General features: G+C 41.1%; 1 protein-coding gene across 1 annotated transcript; it reads left to right on the top strand.

Moving 5' to 3' along the window:
- Positions 1-2,123: 2,123 nt before the first annotated feature.
- LOC150025522 (uncharacterized) lies at positions 2,124-10,863 on the top strand. Its single transcript, XM_090294081.1, has 3 exons — positions 2,124-3,398; positions 9,896-9,953; positions 10,589-10,863. The coding sequence occupies exons 1-3, from the start codon at positions 2,124-2,126 to the stop codon at positions 10,861-10,863; spliced, it is 1,608 nt and encodes a 535-aa protein (XP_090150207.1).
- Positions 10,864-20,855: the final 9,992 nt, after the last annotated feature.

Consider the following 20,855-nt stretch of genomic DNA (forward strand, 5'->3'; position numbering starts at 1 on the left):
TGTGTCAATTCGTGATTTATTTGTGGATAATGCCTTATTGGATTTGGGGTCAAGTATAAATTTGATGCCACTAATCATGTTAAGAAAGATAGGTGATTTGGAGGTTAAAGCCACCAAGATACAGTTACAATTGGCGGGCAGAACGGTGAAACATCGTTATGGTGTGGCAGAAGATGTCCTCATAAAAGTAGACAAATTCATGTTCGTAGTAGATTTTGTTATCTTAGACATGAAAGAAGGTGAGGAGTGTTGAAGATGGTTGTTGCCCCCTTCAAGATTGTGTTTGATGAAGACTTATATGTAGTATTTGATGAAGACATTTATGTATTTTTCATGTATTTTTGCTTTGCTTTAAGTATGTCTTAGTTAGTGCTTAGAGGTTGTCTAAGAGTGGGCTTTTTGCTGAGTAACTCACCTCATAACCACTGACCATGTGATAAGAACAAGCATAAGTTTTCTTAAACTGTTTTTCACATGTTTTACACAAAAACACGTTTACTGCATAAAAATAAATATGTTCTTTTCTAAATAAACAGATTCATTTTCTTCACTGATGCCTTGGCTAAAGTCTTGTAAAAATTTGTTCTTGTGCATCAGGTATTTTGACTAAGTCTTCTTCTTTTCAAAACGACTGAATTTCAAATAGTTAAACCTTCTCTGTTTTCGTTTTGAAAAATAAATCTGTTCATCTGTAAATGAATAGATTCTTTTTCTCTCTGGTGCCATGACAAGCTTAAACGTTTTCAGTTTTATCTCTGCACCAGAATGGTTGACTAAGTCTCCTCACTTAACAGATTCTCTAACTGTTTTTTGAAAATAAATCTGTTCATTTTATTTTCAATCTGTTCATTTTATAAAAGCTTTAACTGTTTTTCAAAAATCTGTTATAAGCTGGCTTTCTATAAAATGCAAACTTGTTTTCTGAGTTAGAAAAACGATTCAAACAGTTTATACATTTGCAAAAACAAGTTTTGACAGCAGAGAGTTAAGTGTTTTCAAGGATTAGCATTTGTTCTTCAAAGATTTCGAAAATCACAAAGTGTTTGTTCTTGGTTTGGTTCCAAAAGCTTGGTGTGAGGTGCAGCTACTGTTCTAGCAATCTTGCCTACTGGTTTAAGGCTGATCTTTGTTACCTCAATCAGGTGTAGTCGTTTCACTTCTTATTACTTGTAATAGTTTGGTTGAATCCTCTTCTTGATAGGTGTTCTTGGAGAGTGGATGTGTGTGTGTGAGTGCTGAAATAGGTTTTTTTCAGCAAGAGTACCTAAGTTCTTGTAGGTTTCAAGAACAGTGGGAAGTGTACTTGATTGTACTGTGTGTTAGTGAATTCCACCTGTTGTTGGTGAAGACTGGATGTAGCTCAGGTTGAGTGAACCAGTATAATTGCTTGTGTTCATTCTCTCTCTCTCTCTGCAATTTCGTTTCTGCATAATTGATAAAACAGCAAAGAAATAAATCTGTTCAATTGAAAATAAATCTGTTCTTTCTGGGCACTGTGCATACTGTTCTTGATTTCTGAAAAAGGTGTTTGAATCTGATAAGAACGTATACAATCTGCTAAAACCATTGGAACAGATTGACTGTGATAGGCTGTTTAAGAAACTGTCAATGCTATTAATTGAACCTTAAACAAATTGCTTAAAGTTGAAGCTTGCTGTGTTGTGATTCATTGTTCTTGATTTCTGAAAAACTGTTTGGTTTCAATAAGAACACTGATAATCTGTTAAAGGCTAATAAAACAGGTTGTGTGTAATAGATTGTCTCATTAATTGTCAAGCCCTTAACTGAACCTAAATCACACGAATTGAAATTAAGGTTTGCTGTTTTTGTGTTACGCTGCTTTTCAATCTGATATCTGTGTGTGTGCATCTGGAAATTTTATCTGCATAATTTTGAGATTAACCTTGCTGAATTAAAAGCTTTTCAAACAAAAACAGTGCTGAAATAAATCTGTTCATTTTCACATAAATCGATTTATTTTCTGTAAAACTGTGTTAAACACTGTTTCTGCGAGAAAGTTTTAAAATGTCAATTCACCCCCCCTCTTGAACTTTGGCACTATTAAACCCAACAATTGGTATCAAGAGCTGGGACTTGTAGTTTAATCAAGTTTGTTTGTAAAAATGTCTGAGTTTAATGTGCTTTTTGCTGAGGGTTCTGCTGTAAATAGACCACCTATGTTTAATGGATTGAATTATGCATTTTGGAAAGTCAGAATGAGAATTTTTATGGAATCCATTGATGCATTAATTTGGGAAGCTGTGGTCAATGGACCTTATGTGCCAATGCAGATTGTCAAAGATGAACAAGTTGAAAAGCCAAGATCAGAGTGGAGTGATACTGAAAGGAGAAAAGCTCAACATGATCTGGTGGCCAAGAATATCATAACTTCTGCATTGACAATGGACGAGTTCTTCAGAATATCTCAATGTAAGTCAGCAAAGGAGATGTGGGAAGTCTTAGAAGTGACTCGTGAAGGGACTGAGGATGTAAAAAGGTCAAGGAAACATGCACTCATCCAAGAGTATGAGCTGTTCAGAATGCAACCAGGAGAGAACATTGCTGATGTGCAAAAAAGATTCACCCACATTGTGAATCACCTCACTGGCTTGGGAAAAGAATTTGATAAGGAGAAGCTCAACATAAAGATATTGAAGTGCCTCGACAGAAGCTGGCAACCAAAGGTGACAGCTATCTCTGAAAGCCGTGATCTGTCAAAATTGGGAACTACTGCACTGTTTGGAAAGCTGATGGAGCATGAGTTAGAGCTTAAAAGACTTAAAGAACAGGAAACAACAGAGAGAAAACCCAAAGGCTTGGCACTGAAGGCAACTGAATTAGATGAGATCAAGGAAGAAAAGGAAGATGCTGAAGATGATGATACAATCAACCTTCTTACAAAAAGATTCAGCAAATTTCTGAGGAAGAAAAGCAAAAATAGGAACCAGCAGAAAAGAAGGTATCCTAAACCCAATGATTTAAATTCCTCTAAATATACTTGCTTTGGATGTGGCAAAACAGGGCATATCAAAACAGATTGTCCAGACAATCAAACAAGGGACAAATCTGCCAGCAAGAAATTTGAAAGGAACAAAGGAAGAAGAGCCTACATCTCATGGGAGGAAAATGAAGTATCCTCAACTAGCAGCTCTTCAACAGAAGATGAGGAGAATAATTTGTGCTTCATGATGAAGGATGAGGAGTCAAGCTCTGAATCAGTAAGTAATTTTTCTGCCGATTCTGATAACTATGATGATTTGCTTGCTGCCTTCAAGGAAACACATGAGGAAGCCAATAGGCTAGCTGTAATATGCAATAAGCTGCAAAAGGTAAATAATGTGCTTGCACCTAAAGTAAAAACACTTGAGGAAGAATTGCATAAGGCCAAAACAGATTTGGTAAGCCTTGAACTGACTTGCTTGCATGCCTCTATTAAAAACTGTGAAAACTGCAAAAGATTGGAAAAACAAGTGGAATATTTGCTGAAAACCCTTTCCAATTTCACCAAGGGAAGACAAAACCTTGAGTCTCTCCTTGGATCACAGAATGCTGTTTTCAATAAGAATGGACTTGGTTATACCCCTGGAAATACAACCAATGTCAAAAAGCTTTCAAGTTTTTTTGTTCCAGCAAAATCAGTTTTTTCAGCTTTTAACAGTGGCAAAAAGGCATCTCATGTAACCTGTTTTTACTACATGAAATATGGTCATACATCTAGGTCTTGCATTGCTAGAAGACAGCTTGTGCCTAAGAACTTAGCTAAGTGGCTACCAAAGAGAAGGTGTTAATCTGTGCTGGACCCTATACTGAAAAGGGTACCATTTGTATATTTTTTATTCTGTTTTGCAGATTGGAAGCAAGAAGAACCAGTGGTACTTGGACAGTGGCTGTTCCAAACATATGACTGGAGATCTTACAAAGTTCACCAGCTTAAAGCTCAAAGCAGAAGGACATGTGACCTATGGTGATAATAACCGAGGGAGGATTTTAGGCAGAGGAACTGTTAGAACAGGGAGCTCAACAACCATTGAGAATGTGCTGTATGTAGAAGGACTTAAGCATAGTCTTCTCAGCATAAGTCAGCTTTGTGACAAAGGATACAAAGTGAATTTTGAGTCAAATGGCTGCACAATCTCAAGCAATTCATCTAGTAAGAAGTGATGAGTCTTGGTTGTGGCACAGGAGGTTAGCTCACATACACACAAATCACTTGAATAAATTGAAATCTAAAGATTTAGTTTCTGGTTTGCCTAACATTAAATTTCAGGACAACAGGCTTTGTGATGCTTGTGTGAAAGGTAAACAAATCAAATCCTCTTTCAAGTTAAAGGATATTGTCTCTACAAAAAATCCATTGGATGTGTTACATATGGACTTATTTGGTCCATCTAGAGTTGCTAGCTTGGCTGGAAATTTGTATGCTTTAGTTGTTGTGGATGATTACTCTAGATTTACATGGACTCTATTTCTTGCACATAAACATGATGCTTATTCTGCCTTTAAGAGATTAGCAAAAATTCTGGAAAATGAAAATGGTTGCTGCATTAAATCAATTCGAAGTGATCATGGGGGAGAGTTTCAAAATGCTAAGTTTGAGAGGTTCTGTGAGAAGCATGGGATAGCTCATACCTTTTCAGCCCCTAGGACACCCCAACAAAATGGTGTAGTTGAAAGGAAAAATAGATCACTAGAGGAACTTGCTAGAACTATGTTAAATGAATCTAAGCTTCCTAAGTACTTTTGGGCTGATGCTGTTTATACTGCAGGTTATGTCTTAAATAGGACCTTAATAAGACCAATTCTTAAGAAAACCCCATATGAATTGTATAAGGGCAGAAAACCTAGTGTGAGTCACCTTAGAGTATTTGGGTGTAAATGTTTTGTATTGAATAATGGCAAAGAAAATCTTGGTAAGTTTGATGCTAAATCTGATGAAGGTGTGCACATTGGTTATGCTTTGAATGGTCATGCATATAGAGTCTTCAATAAAAGGTTGCTTATAGTAGAAGAATCAATGCATGTTGTTTTTGATGAAACTGATCATAGCCTATATAAAACTGCTGATGAACCTGACAGTAATGAATTTAAATCTGTTTTAAATCAAAATGAATCGATTCATTTTGATACTGCTGATACACATGCTATACAAGAATCTACTGCAGCTGCAGGTTTGCCAAAAGAGTGGAAAACCCCAAGAGACTTAACCCTTGATAATGTCATTGGGAACATTGAGAAAGGAGTGTCAACTAGAAAATCCTTGAACAATTTCTGTGAAGCAATGGCCTTTGTATCTCAAGTTGAACCCAAGAATTTGAAAGAAGCTCTTAAGGACAGCAACTGGATTTTAGCTATGCAAGAGGAACTGAATCAGTTTGCTCTTAATGAGGTATGGACTCTTGTTCCTAGAATACCTGAGATGAATGTTATTGGAACAAAATGGGTATTTAGAAACAAAATGGATGAGCATGGAGTGATCACCAGAAACAAGGCTAGGCTTGTAGCTAAAGGGTACAATCAAGAAGAAGGAATAGACTATGATGAGACATATGCACCAGTGGCTCGGTTAGAAGCTGTTAGACTGCTGCTTGCCTTCTCCTGCATCAAAGGGTTCAAGCTATTTCAAATGGACGTGAAGAGTGCCTTTCTAAATGGCTATATAAATGAAGAGGTATTTGTCTCACAACCACCAGGTTTTGAAGACCATCAACATCCAGAATATGTGTTCAAACTCCAAAAGGCCCTCTATGGACTCAAGCAAGCTCCTAGGCAATGGTATGAGAGGCTAAGTGATTTTCTCACCTCTCAAGGCTATGACAGAGGCACATCAGATAAAACCTTGTTCATTAAGAAGAAAGGAGATGACTCAATTCTAGTCCAAGTATATGTGGATGACATCATTTTTGGATCAAACAATGGAGAATTGTGTGAAGCTTTCGTGAAGGTCATGAAGAGTGAGTTTGAAATGTCAATGATGGGTGAGTTGAACTATTTTCTAGGTTTGCAGGTCAAACAACTCAAGGATGGCATTTTCTTGAGTCAAGCTAAGTATTGCAAGGATTTGCTGAAGAAATTTGAAATGGACAAGTGTAAACCAATCAGCACACCCTTCTCAACAAGCTGTCATTTGGATCATGATGAAGCTGGAATTTCTGTTGATGAAACCAAATACAGAGGACTCATAGGATCACTGCTGTATCTTACTGCCAGCAGGCCAGATATAATGTTTGCAGTGTGCATGTGTGCAAGGTTTCAATCTGCTCCTAAAGAATCACACTACAATGCTGTCAAAAGGATTTTGAAGTATTTGCAAGGAACTAAAGAAGTTGGCTTGTGGTATCCAGGTAATATTTCATTAAGCTTAACTGGTTATTCTGATTCAGATTTTGCAGGTTGCAAAATTGACAGGAAGAGCACAAGTGGAACCTGTCATTTGCTTGGATCAAGCTTGATCTCATGGCAATGCAAAAAGCAGGCTTGTGTAGCTCTTTCCACTGCTGAAGCAGAATACATTGCAGCAGGGAGTTGTTGTGCTCAAACTATATGGCTAAGACAACAATTGAATGATTTTGGTATCTCACTTAACCATATACCTCTGCTGTGTGATAATACAAGTGCAATCAACTTAACCAAAAATCCTGTCATGCATTCAAGAACCAAACACATTGAAATAAGGCATCATTTTCTAAGGGAACACATATCTAATGGAACATGTGATATTAAGTTCATTGGTACTGATCTACAACTTGCTGATTTGTTCACAAAACCATTAGCCAAAGATAGGTTTAATTTTCTGCTTAATGAAGTGGGTATTTTAAATGTCAATTGTACCTAGCAGTGAAAAATTAAATCTGTTTATTCGCAATTAAATGTGTTTATTTTCTGCACTGATACGCATTGATGACTAGGAAAGAGAAATTCTGATCTTTGACTGCTTTACTGACTTAGTGGGCATTAACCTCTGTACCTTTGACGGTTTTGGTCATGGTTATGTAACCGATTTGATGGTTTGGGTGCTCAATAAGAATTTGAGTGTATGCATCGTGACCCTAAAGATTTGGTGCTTATTTTCTAAGATACTCTGCACAAAATTCAGAAGCATAATATCTTCATGCATATCCACTCATAACTGCCATATCAATCCATTTATTCTGCTATAAATCTGTGTGAATACTTGCTACCCACATTGGTCATTCTCTTTCTATTCTCACCATTTGAAATCAAGAAAAGAATTCAGGTTACCATGGCTTCGTCTTCAAGACAAAAACAGAAAGGCAAGGGAAAGCAAACCACTTCTCAAGGTGTGCTAGAAGGATGGTTCGCTGGAAATGAAGAAGGCATCAATGCCTACATTCATGAAACAAGCAGGAAGCAGATCAACATACCCAAGGTGTTGGATTTCAACTAGCTGAAATCTGAAAAATTGGTAGAAACAAGGGCTGTGTTGAAGCACCAGAAACTGAAAAAGATGCTGGAATTAACGGGTAATGTCTATCCTGACTTGGTTAAGGTGTTTTATACTAACCTCACATTGGATGGGAAGAATGTTGTCTCTTATGTGAAAGGGACAAAGATGAAGATCACAAGTGAGGTGTGGAATTCTGTGGCTGGAATAAAATATGCTGGACTGAAAGTAGGGAAAGGAAATACCAGTGGAATTTCAGAATTCAACAAGCTGCAATATTACAAAAGTTGCATGAGGAATCCTACAGAGAGCATAAACAGATTCCATGCAGGGCATTTGAACCTCACTCCACGTCTAGTTGCATACATCATAGCTTGGCAACTGATTCCAAGAGGGACAAACCATGCTGTCTTACATGAAGAGGATCTCATTCTCCTATATTGCATCATGAACCAGATTAAGGTAAACTGGGTGTTCATTGTCAATGAACACATGCTCAAGTCAAAAAGCTGTAAGTGAGATTGATACTTCAACTCTCACCAAAATGGGCTTTCACAAAATTGAAAACAAGTGGGTGGTTCTCAAGGAGAAGGACACTCAAGCAGAACATGAGGATGAGGATGAAGCTATTCCTATGGATGATGACTCTCCTGCTGCCCAATCTGAACATGAGGAAGTTGCTGCAAATGCCATAGTTGCCTATCAAAGTCCAGAATACCGTGGAGAACCAATGTCTATGTTTGAGAGGCAAGTGCTGTACCGTCTTGATGTCATGTCTGCAGAATAAAGGGCACACTTTGAGACTACTCATGCAAGGTTCCAACACCTTGATGATCAGATTGAAGGGGTTCAGGCACAGCTTGCAGAGCTTTACTACAAGAATCAGATTGAACAATTTGGTTTTATGTTTCTGAACTATTATGATTGTGGTTTCTGCTTTATATCCCTTTATTCCCTATGCTTATATGCTGTTTGATGAATCCAAAGGGGGAGAAAAATAGCTCACCATGCTAGGTGAAGCTAGCTGAAATAGGGAGTTAATTCTGCACCTTAAAACCATGTCTTATGCTAAGCAATACTGCTGTTTTTTTCTGGTTTAAAATCTGGTGCAGTGCAGGTGCAATTCTGGTTTAAAATCTGGTGCAGTGCAGGTACTTAAAGCAACAATGCTGTGAGGTTAGCTATGGGGATTTGTCTCCATCAAACAGGGGGAGATTGTTGAAGATGGTTGTTGCCCCCTTCAAGATTGTGTTTGATGAAGACTTATATGTAGTGTTTGATGAAGACATTTATGTATTTTTCATGTATTTTTGCTTTGCTTTAAGTATGTCTTAGTTAGTGCTTAGAGGTTGTCTAAGAGTGGGCTTTTTGCTGAGTAACTCACCTCATAACCACTGACCATGTGATAAGAACAAGCATAAGTTTTCTTAAACTGTTTTTCACATGTTTTACACAAAAACACGTTTACTGCATAAAAATAAATATGTTCTTTTCTAAATAAACAGATTCATTTTCTTCACTGATGCCTTGGCTAAAGTCTTGTAAAAATTTGTTCTTGTGCATCAGGTATTTTGACTAAGTCTTCTTCTTTTCAAAACGACTGAATTTCAAATAGTTAAACCTTCTCTGTTTTCGTTTTGAAAAATAAATCTGTTCATCTGTAAATGAATAGATTCTTTTTCTCTCTGGTGCCATGACAAGCTTAAACGTTTTCAGTTTTATCTCTGCACCAGAATGGTTGACTAAGTCTCCTCACTTAACAGATTCTCTAACTGTTTTTTGAAAATAAATCTGTTCATTTTATTTTCAATCTGTTCATTTTATAAAAGCTTTAACTGTTTTTCAAAAATCTGTTATAAGCTGGCTTTCTATAAAATGCAAACTTGTTTTCTGAGTTAGAAAAACGATTCAAACAGTTTATACATTTGCAAAAACAAGTTTTGACAGCAGAGAGTTAAGTGTTTTCAAGGATTAGCATTTGTTCTTCAAAGATTTCGAAAATCACAAAGTGTTTGTTCTTGGTTTGGTTCCAAAAGCTTGGTGTGAGGTGCAGCTACTGTTCTAGCAATCTTGCCTACTGGTTTAAGGCTGATCTTTGTTACCTCAATCAGGTGTAGTCGTTTCACTTCTTATTACTTGTAATAGTTTGGTTGAATCCTCTTCTTGATAGGTGTTCTTGGAGAGTGGATGTGTGTGTGTGAGTGCTGAAATAGGTTTTTTTCAGCAAGAGTACCTAAGTTCTTGTAGGTTTCAAGAACAGTGGGAAGTGTACTTGATTGTACTGTGTGTTAGTGAATTCCACCTGTTGTTGGTGAAGACTGGATGTAGCTCAGGTTGAGTGAACCAGTATAATTGCTTGTGTTCATTCTCTCTCTCTCTCTGCAATTTCGTTTCTGCATAATTGATAAAACAGCAAAGAAATAAATCTGTTCAATTGAAAATAAATCTGTTCTTTCTGGGCACTGTGCATACTGTTCTTGATTTCTGAAAAAGGTGTTTGAATCTGATAAGAACGTATACAATCTGCTAAAACCATTGGAACAGATTGACTGTGATAGGCTGTTTAAGAAACTGTCAATGCTATTAATTGAACCTTAAACAAATTGCTTAAAGTTGAAGCTTGCTGTGTTGTGATTCATTGTTCTTGATTTCTGAAAAACTGTTTGGTTTCAATAAGAACACTGATAATCTGTTAAAGGCTAATAAAACAGGTTGTGTGTAATAGATTGTCTCATTAATTGTCAAGCCCTTAACTGAACCTAAATCACACGAATTGAAATTAAGGTTTGCTGTTTTTGTGTTACGCTGCTTTTCAATCTGATATCTGTGTGTGTGCATCTGGAAATTTTATCTGCATAATTTTGAGATTAACCTTGCTGAATTAAAAGCTTTTCAAACAAAAACAGTGCTGAAATAAATCTGTTCATTTTCACATAAATCGATTTATTTTCTGTAAAATTGTGTTAAACACTGTTTCTGCGAGAAAGTTTTAAAAGGTCAATTCACCCCCCCTCTTGAACTTTGGCACTATTAAACCCAACAAGGAGGTCCCTTTAATTCTTGGCAGACCTTTCATGAAAACTGCTAAAGTTATAGTGGATGTAGATAAAGGAGAACTTAGAGTAAGGTCTCATGATGAAGAAGTAAGATTTAATCTTTTTGATAATGTAACTAACTGTATTGTAGATAAGAATGGGAGACAAGAGGAAATTTCAAAAGATGATGAGCAGATGGAGGGCTCAAAGCCAAAGGCGAAAGTTACATGTCATGAAAAGTTAGAGGCAAAAGGAGACCGAAACAATCAAGGAAAACTAATGGAAGGAGATGAGTATCATCCAGGACAACCTATCATGCTCAACACAGGTAGGGGTAGAGGAAGGAAGAAAAAGAAAAAATTATGGGTCATCAAGGAATTAAAGATGGACGGAAAAATTGAAGTTGAAGAGCCATATTCAAGGTGAACAAAAGTGATATCAAAAGCACGGGTTGAACAAGATAATTATCCCCCTTGATAACAAACTTTTGTCAAGCTATATGATGTTAAACGAGCGCTTACTGGGAGGCAACCTAGTCCAATTTTTTTTATTGTTTTATTAATTTGTTGATTTTATTTTCAAAATAATGTTTTCTTGCACGAAGTCTCGCCCAAGCGAGTTTAATCTCACTCAAGCGAGAAATTTATGAAAAGAGGGATGCTATCGGGAGTTATCTCGCTCAAGCGAGCTAATTCTCGCTCAAGCAAGTAAAATGTCCAACATTCTCGCTAAAGCGCGAAAAACGTTAAAAAATTGAATTTTCTGCAGAGAATCTCGCTCAAACGAGAAAATTCTCGCTCAAGCAAGAAATTTTTGCAAAAAACAAACAAAAAAAAAAACTCTCTAAAAGGCACCCCAATTCCTATATGTCTCCTAATTATTTTGCACGTTATATAATTTGGCCTGGGGACAGGTTCTATTATTCAGGGGGGCAGATCCAAAAAATAAAGAAAGACTATATAGGACGATTTTAACAAAGAGTTGGATGACTTCTTAGGAAGAGAAGATTGAGCAAAAATATGGTTTTATCTTTTTAATTCTCTTTTCTTTTTAGTTATTTAAATTTTGTTTTATTTTTCTGTTTATGTTTTCATTTTTTATTTTTCTGTTATTTGTTTTATTTGCTTATTTTATAGTTTGAATAAAATTGTTGTTTTGTTAGTTTTATGTCTTGAATTAAATTTCTTGAATAAATTTCTGTTTTAATTTGTTTTCTAGTTTATTTTTCGCAAATAAAAGAAACTAGAATATTAATTTTGAATTGTGGAAAAAAGGAATTTGTATTTAAATGTTAAATGGTGAGATAAATTAGACACAGGTTAGAAAAGAAAATATGATTGAATCCCTATTCAAATGTAGTTGAAATTGTGATACATGAAAATTTAATAGGATGATTGATTAGGACAGAGAATGACAAAACAAAAAGGAATGAGACCAATTAAACCAAGTGAGTGTGTGAACCTTAAACAATTTTGAGAGTTTTACTGATGAATGGACAGTTGTGGTTGCTTAATTTTTATTGTTGTTGCATCATAAAAGAGCATGAAGATGATTGAGGCATTTGTTTATCTTAATTAGGAACCCAGGGCCAAAATTCCAACCTTTATATTATTCGAGTTCCATTTTTTTATATCCCCTTTCGGCCAAGAATTTGTTTCTTAATATTGCACCTTAACATTTAATGATATATTTTCCTACTCTTTAGCATGTTTGAGAAAGGAGAACATAGGGCAATAAATATAGAAAAACAGAATGGTTGGTTTTGATTGTGAAAGCTCAAAAAGGTTGAAAATAGGAAGAATCTTTTCCTATTCTTGAAAAAATAATCTTTATGAAAATCATGAAAAGTTAGAAAGGAAATGAGGAAAAAGGTGATATCGAAAGAAAGTGGTTATTAAGATAACATATATGTTCTTTATAATTAAATTGTAGGTATGCTCTTCTTCTTTAAGATGTGCATTTTGTTATCTAAAAAAAACCAATATTTTTGGGAAGCCCAACCTCATTACAACCCTGGAAAGACCTCAAGATTCATGTTTCTAATATGTTTGTGATTTGAAGATGAAATGAAAAGTAACTGTGATTTGTTATGATTAAGTGAAAATAGAGAGAAACACTTACCTCTAAGCATATGAAAAGATATTCCTTAATTAATTGTCATTTATTTGTTTTGAATTGATCCTGAAAGTTGATTGTGTTTATATTTTTCTATATTTGAATTTGGAAGCATCATAAGCTTCTAATTTGATCTGTCGTTTAGTGAATTAAGCTGTTTGATATTTAAATTCAAATATTTTCATATACTTTGCTTGAGGACAAGCAAGATTCTAAGTTGGGGAGAGTGATAAGTGCCTAATTTCAGTAATATTTCATATTAAAATATAGACACTTATGAGGATTTATTGCTAATTTATATATAAAATAATCCCTAATTTTTTAATTTATACTTTTTTACATTTTTTATGATCTTTATTTGAATTAGAGCATTTTATTCCCAAATTTTCTTGGTCAGCCATTAATGAGATTGCTTAATCAAACAAGTTGAGTGGGTGGTCGGTCATTAATGTGATTGCTTAATCGAACAAATTGAGTGGGAGGTCGACCATTAATGAGATTGCTTAATTGGTCAGCCACTGTCGCCATTAATCGTGTATCCATTGATTTTAATCTTGTGTCAAGTTACAAGGGTAACTTGGGTGTGTTGATCGGTCTCGGCAGGGTGTGCCGGTTAAGGCTTCATCCAAACCGAGCCGAGTGAGAGGTGTTGGCAGGGTATGCCGGTTAAGGCTTCATCCAGACCAAACCTAGGTGATCGGTCTCGGAAGGGTATGCCGGTTAAGGCTACGTCCAGATCGATTCGAGTGGGAGGTGTTGGTAGGGTATGTCGGTTAAGGCTTCATCCAAACCAACCTTAGTTGATCGGTCTCAGCAGGGTATGCCGGTTAAGGCTGCATCCAGACCGAGCCGAGTGAGAAGTGTTGGCAGAGTATGTCGATTAAGGCTTCATCGAGACCAAACCTAGGTGATCGGTCTCAACGGGGTATGTCGGTTAAGGCTACATCCAGACCGAGCCGAGTGGGAGGTGTTGGCAGGGTATGCCGGTTAAGGCTTCATCCAGACCAACCCTAGTTGATCGGTCTCAGCAGGGTATGCCGGTTAAGGCTGCATCTAGACCAAGCCGAGTGAGAGGTGTTGACAGGGTATGCTGGTTAAGGCTTCATCCAAACCAAACCTAGTTGATCGGTCTCGATAGGGTATGTCGATTAAGGCTGCATCCAGACCGAACCGAGAATTTGCAGGAGAACAATGCTAGTACTTTGAGAAAAACGCCTCAGCAAAACCTCCCTGGTAGGGTGAGGAAAGAGTGTGTGACTTTATTTAGTCAGCTATAATAAAATTTAAGGTGCGTGGCATTCCACGTCCTTGGTAAATTTTTTCCCGAAAGCCATTCTAAATGATAAGCTCCCCCCTTTGCGACTTCTCGCACTCGAAAAGGGCCCTCCTAGTTGGACGAAACTTCCCTTCATTTTTTCTCGCATCGCTGCTTATCCTCCAGACGAGGTCTCCCTTCTGGAAGTTCCTCGATCAGACTTTTGTGTTGTACTGCCTTGACGCCCGAAGCTTGCACGCGACATCTCGAATCTTGCTCTTGTCGCAAAGCTCACTTACCAAATTGAGGTTGACCGCTAGCCTTTCCTTGTTTAGGGTGAGGTTAAACATTTGCCTTCGTATGGTGGGCTCGCCCACTTCGACTGGGATCATCGCCTCAGTCCCGTACGTCAGGCTATATGGTGTTCCTGCGTGGTGACCTATACACCTAGAGTACTTCTATCAGCTCCTCGGTCCATCGGCCTTTTGCCTTGCCCAGGTGTTTCTTCAGCTTGTTTAGTATGACTTTGTTTGCGGCCTCGGCCTACCCATTGGTTTGTGGGTGCTCAACCGAGGTCGTGATTGACTTGATGTCGAGGTCATCGTAAAAGGACTGGAGGCTTCGATCAATAAATTGTCGGCCATTGTCAGTAATGATTGTATTCGGAACGCCGAACCGGCATACGATGCTTCTCCAGACAAAAATTTGAACATTTTTGACCGAGATGGATGCAAGTGGCTCGGCCTCGATCCATTTCATAAAGTAGTCAACTCCAACTAAGAGGAACTTGGTCTGTCCTTTTCCTGGTGCGACCCAGATGGCGAAAGGCCATGGGGAGATAAAGTTGTGCAGCTCTTCCGGCTTAGCATGGTGGAGGGGGTCGAACTCCTGACATTTGGAACATTTCACGTACTCGGCACAGTCCCCTTGGACAGTCGGCCAGTAGTACCCTGCTCTCAGGACTTTAGAGGCCATAGTTCGTGCGCCCGAGTGGTTTCCATGGACTTCTTCATGGATCTCGGTCAGGACATACTCGGCCTGCTTGCCGGTGATGCACTTCAGTACGAGGGCCGAGTAGCCTCTTCGGTATAGATCATCGTTGATCATGATGTACTGGGCGCATTGTTGTTTCATGGTTTTTTCTTATTCTAGCTTGCATGTGTCATCCTCTAGGTACTGGATGATGGGTGTCATCCAGTTATCAGTTTCGGCCTCGGCTATTGCAAGGCATTCGATCTCTGACACACTGGGGTGCCTCAACCATATCTGTATGACTGGTCTCTGGTGGCTCTTCTTCTTGGTGACCGACAGCTTAGACAAGATGCTGGCCCTTTTGGGTTCCTCCCTTGGTATGTGCTCCAATGGTGCTTTGTTGAACCGGGCGATGTTGTTTCAGGCGGCATGGTAGTAACGTTGTAGTAGAGGCTCCTTCACTTCAAACTCTCCCTTCACTTGACCGACAATAACCTCTCGTGCTCCCATGTCGTAGGCTAGGTTTAACCCAGCGAGCAAGGCCTTCTACTCGGCCTGGTTATTCGTCGCCTTAAATCCAAATTGGAGTGCTTGCTCCAGGAGGAGGTCGCCCGGCCCTTCCAGGACGACTCTTGCTCCGCAGGCTGTTTTGTTGGATGAGTCATCCACATAGAGTGTCTACCCGGCCGACAGGGTAGGTAGTGGTGTCAGCTCGATCGAGAAGTCGGCTAGGAACTGAGACTTGATAGCCCCCCTGTGGTTGATAGCGAATGTTGAACTCAGACAGCTCGAGCGACCACCCGCTCATCCTCCCTGCAAGGTCTGGTTTAGACAAAATCTTAAAGATTGGGTAGTCGGTCCTTACAATGATTGAATGGTTTTGGAAATAGGGACGCATCTGCCTCATCGTGAGGACCAGGGCGAGCGCCACCTTCTCGATCATCTGGTATCTCGTCTCGGCCGCGTGGAGCGTCTGGCTGAAGAAGTATATAGGTAGACCAGGATGGGTTGGTCGGGTCTCGGCTTCTGTATGATCTGATGAAGATGTTAGGAAATCCTTCAATTGCTTGAAGATTTATCGTCCCAGCTGAACTTGTAGGCCTTCCGATGTATCTAGACCATCGGTTTTGTCCTCTCGGCCAGTCGAGCGACGAATCTTCAGAGGGTTGTCAGGCGCCCTAGGAGTTGTTGCACCTCTTTCATGTTTTGCGGACTTCTCATGCCGACTATGGCTTGGCATTTGTCGGGGTTGGCCTCTATCCCCGTATGGGTGAGCATGAAGCTTAGGAACTTCCCTCCCTTAACCCCAAATGTGCACTTCTCGGGGTTGAGCTTCATGTTGGCCCCTCTGAGGGCCTTGAACACCTATTGGAGGTCCTCAACGTGATGGTCGGAAGAGTCGGACTTCACCACTATGTCGTCCACGTATACCTCTACACATCAGCCGATCAACCCTTCGAAGATCTTGTCCATGAGGCGCTGGTAGGTCGCCCCTGAGTTCTTGAGGCCGAACGGCATGACCTCATAGTAGTAGTTGTCGTTGGTCGTCATGAAAGTCGTCTTCTCCTTGTCTTTGGGGTGCATACTTATCTGGTTATAGCCAAAATAAGCGTCCAGGAAGCTCAAGATTTTATGGTCGGCCACCCCGTCCACCAGGCCTTCGATGTTGGGTAGGGGGTAGGAGTCTTTCGGACATGCGCTGTTGAGGTTTCTGTAGTCGACGCACATCCTCCAGTTGTCGTTCGGCTTGGTGACCATGACGACATTGGCCAGCCAAGTCGTGTACTGGGCCTCCCGTATGAACCCGGTCGACAGAAGCTTCTCAGCCTCTGCTTTCGCTGTTAGGCGTTTTTCATCGCGCCTAGGTCCCTCTTCTTCAGGGAGATCGGTCGGGTTTCTTTAAATATTGACATTTTATGAATGATGATGTTTGGGCTTACTCACGGCATGTCAGCCAGTGTCCACGCAAACAGATTTACGTTCTTCTTTAGCGCGGCGTGCATTATCTCGGCCTCAGCCGCTGCCATGGTCGTCCCCACAGCAGTATTGTGTTCTTCATCTAGGAGGGGTACTCTCCTCAACTTTTCCCTCGCCTCCAGTCTGTCCTCGATCGCCCGGGGGTCTAGGTCTACCAACGCGACGGTTGGCTCAACTGACATCGGTCAGGCCTCCCGGGTGAGCGGTCCTTTCGAGAGGACTTTCTCTTGGGAGATATGTCGTTCCCTAAGGGCTTCACCCGGAGGCTTTCGGCATAACACTCTCGTGCCTCCTTCTAGTCCACGTGGACCGTGAGAATATCCCCCGTCTTCGATGGCCATCAGTCGGTTGATGGATAGTCGGCCGAGGAGGATGTTGTAGGAGATATTGGCATCGATGACCAGATACGAGATCAATGTAGCCCTTGGTACCCACCCTCTCACACGAGAATCCGACTACATGGTCTTCGTAGGGCACAATCTCGGCCTCATGGCTTTAAACATTTTCCAGTAGAAGATGTCTATTTAACTCCCTTTGTCCACAAGGGTCTTCCTGATGGTGAATCGGTCTATATCGACCGATATGACCATGGGGTTGTCCTGGTGGTAATCCACGCCTTTGAAATCTTCATCTGTGAAGATGATGGGTGGCATCCACGGTCGGAACGTCACAGCATTCACCTGGTGCACCGCCCGCAGGTGTTTCTTTCGGGCATTGTTGATGCTTCCTCCTCCGACTATGGTGTTGATGACCTCTTGATTACCTCTCCCTTCGGCCTCCCTGGAAGGATCGTCCTGCGGGGAGGGTCGTCTCTCCGAGACCGACGGTCGTCCCTGCGGTTTCGGTCGTCCCGGCCTCGTGGAGGTGATCTCGTTATTTTGGAGGGCTCCTCCCTACGAGGTGAGCGCCTCTCATCTCGACCATTTCTGACGAATCGGGGCAGGTGTTCGGCCTGGATGAGTTCCTCAATCTTGTCCTTCAAGGCCTAGCATTCCTCAGTGGAGTGTCCACTGTTTTGATGGTACCGACACTGCTTCCTTCGGTCGACATTTTTTTGGCTGGCCACTTTTCTGGGAGGAGGGATCAACTCGGCGTTGAGTGCCTCGTCCAGAATTCTTCCCCTCTCGGCCGTCAGGGGTGTGTATCTCAAGAATCGATTGGTCGATCTCTATTTTCTTTGCGCCTGTCACCCCGCTAGCTTGATCACCCCTCTAGGTCCTTCTCTTCCTTGTTCTTCTCTCCAATAGCCTCGGCACGGGCTTGGTTACAGAACTCCCTGAGTTCCTCCAGCTACATATACTTAGCAGTTCTCTTCCTCAGCTAGTCCAGGCTGTCGGTCGGCTGCATGCACAAGTTATGAGCAAAAGGTCCTGGGCGTAGGGCTATCAGCATGTGATGCATGGCAACGTCCAAGCTGAGGTTCCGGATGCTCATTGCCACTTTGCTGAACCTATCAACAAAGGTTCTCAGTGACTCTCCCTTCTTCTAGCGGATGCCTACCAGGGCGATGGAGGTCCGGTGATGTGGCCTGCTGGTGGCGAACCGAGCCTCGAACTTTGTCACGAGTGTGGCAAAGCTATTAGTGGAACGCGACCAACCTTAAGTTTTATTTCAGTTAAGTTATTGCATTGTACACACTTTTTAGGGGACACTTTTTTTCCCTTATAAGGGTTTTTTAACGAGGTCACCCAATAAAATTTCAGTTATTTAGTTAAAGAGATATACTTGTAAGTATTTTGTAAAGTGCAGTTAATGAACCTCTCCCTTGGGTTAGAAACACCAAGATTGGGAATAGTATGGTTCTTCATGAGCCTCCCTCTTGCATGGGAACGCCAAGGTCGAGGCAGAAGGTTCCAGTAAAAATCCTCTTTTGCCCTAGACGGCGAGGACAAGATCAGTTAATGGACCTCTCCCTTAGGTTAGAAACACCAAGATTGGGAACAGTATGGTTCCTAGTGAGCCTCCCTCTTGCGTGGGAACGCCAAGGTCGAGATAGAAGGTTTGCAGTAGAAATCCTCCCTTGCCTCTATACGGCAAGGGCGAGGTCAGTAAACAAAGTAAACATCTCCTTTGGGTTAGAAACATCAAGAATGGGAATAGTATGGTTCTTAGTGAGCCTCCCTCTTGCGTGGGAATGCCAAGGTCGAGAACATAACAGTTACCAGTTAAAATCCTCCCCTGCCTCTACACGGTCAGGATGAGGTCAGAGAGAGGAACCTCTTCCTTGTCCCATAAGGCAAGGTTAGTATGGTTTCCAGTTATACGTCTCCCTTATCCCTATGTGGAAAGGTAGAGTCTAGCTAAGTGAACCTCTCCCTTATCTTGTAAGACAAGGTCGAGAATAGTATGGTTCCTAGTTACAGATTTCTCTTATCTTGTAAGACAAGGTCGAGAACAGCGCAGTACCTAGTTAAAGATCTCCCTTGACCTTATGAGCCAAGGTCGAGAGCAGCATCTCCCTTACCTTTATTTGGCAAAGGATATGGCGAAGTAAGAGTTCATATAAGCACTGCCTCTACCCTAAGACGACGAAGAAAGATTAAGGTAGAGTGAAAGGAAAAGAAGCGTGCTACCTAAGTCAGAAAGGCCCTAAAGCGTTGTTAGACTAAGCAAGACATGCAAAGCAGCTAACAATAAAGAGGAGCAGTTTAAGAGAAAGCAGGTATACATATATACAAATGACAATTGTTCATCAAGCAGCTAAATAATTATAACAGAAAGAGTCACTCCTTAGCATTGATCAGCAGCCCATCAATAATCTTCTTGGACAAGCCGGTTTGAGAAAGATCCACCCCAAGGTGCACGCAGGCAACCTAGGCCATGGCATCCTCAAACCCTGCGGCATAGGCATTGTCAACATCGTTGGTCAACTCCTCCTTGGTCTGTTTGAAGAGTTTGTCCTTGCGGGCTAGCTCTTCCTCCAACAGGCCAAGCCGTATCTCCTGCTGGGTTCACCTTTCCTCGAGCCTAGCCATCTTAGCCTACGACTCTTCTGTCTTCTCCTGCAAGCCAACGATCTCAGTTCAGAGAGTCAAATTCTTTGAGTAAGTTCCTAGAGATTCCTGGGACTTCTCAAACAGAAGCCTCTTGGTCTCCTTATCAGTTTGGCGAAGATTTGACACCTCTAGATACAAAGCGGTTTCGCGATGTTTGAGCTCCTTGATCTGAAGTGCATGTTGGCTAACAGCCTCCTTCAGCTCCTGCATTTTGGTCAGGTTGGGGCTAGAGGAAACAAGGAAGTCCTCAAGGCATTTGGTTGCATGCTCTTGCAGGGGGTCTTCGCCCATGCTCTCCATCCTCTCCCGATCTTGGAAGGATTGAAGGGCCCGTTGGAGGAAGGTGGGCAGGTCAGTAGCAGAAGGCGCACCCTGATCACCTCCAGAGGCACTCTCCCCCTCACCTTCATGAACCACGATGTCACGAGGAGAAGAGGCACTTGGATGGTTTTCCCTAAAGAAGGGGGCGCGGTCGTCCGAAGCTGAGTTCGCTGGAACCGCAACATCCGCGTTCCTTTTCCTCTTAAAGACGAGGCTTGGACAAATATCCTCATCCTCAGAGGCAGTGGCCTCAGCTACTCCCTTTTGCCTATGATCTACAGTGGCTGGAGCAGAAGGGTCTGGGGCAGAAGCAGCCGCAGCAGAGGCATCGGCAACAGAAGGTCCAGGAGCAACCTTGCGTTGAAAGGCCACTTTAGCTAGCTGCTTCCTCTTCTCGGTATTTAGCACCATCTTTGCATAAGAAAATAACAATACATAAGAAGATAAACCAACGCAACGTGCAAGTAGAGACAAGTAAAGGTAGAGGAAAGGGGAATACCAATGTAAACCTTAAAGGGCCTAGGGTTGTACTTGAGCTTGATCAACTCAGCAGTGCTAAACACCACCCCCAAGCTGGAGAAGAACTCGCATGTTTCTCGATCATGCGGGGTTAGGTCCTCTAGATACCTAGGTTTCTTGGGCCTCGGTTTCTCCACCCAATAAAGTGGAAACCCATCCAGCAAAGTGGGATCGAATTTGCAGCACCCTATCTTAAAAAACTTCCCTTTGAAGCCCTTGTAAGATTGTTGAAAGAGAGTTAGAAGAACTCTCCCAGCAACTCC

The sequence above is a fragment of the Phaseolus vulgaris genome, chromosome 8, assembly GCF_051622355.1.
Source record: "Phaseolus vulgaris cultivar YP4 chromosome 8, ASM5162235v1, whole genome shotgun sequence".
Lineage (NCBI taxonomy): Eukaryota > Viridiplantae > Streptophyta > Magnoliopsida > Fabales > Fabaceae > Phaseolus > Phaseolus vulgaris.

Coding starts and splice junctions, on each gene's coding strand:
- LOC150025522 (XM_090294081.1), top strand. CDS start 2,124: ATGTCTGAGTTTAATGTGCTTTTTGCTGAGGGTTCTGCTGTAAATAGA. Junction 3,399..9,895: donor ATAAGGCCAAAACAGATTTG/GTAAGCCTTGAA, acceptor TTTCTGAAAAAG/GTGTTTGAATCTGATAAGAA. Junction 9,954..10,588: donor ACCATTGGAACAGATTGACT/GTGATAGGCTGT, acceptor ACTGTATTGTAG/ATAAGAATGGGAGACAAGAG.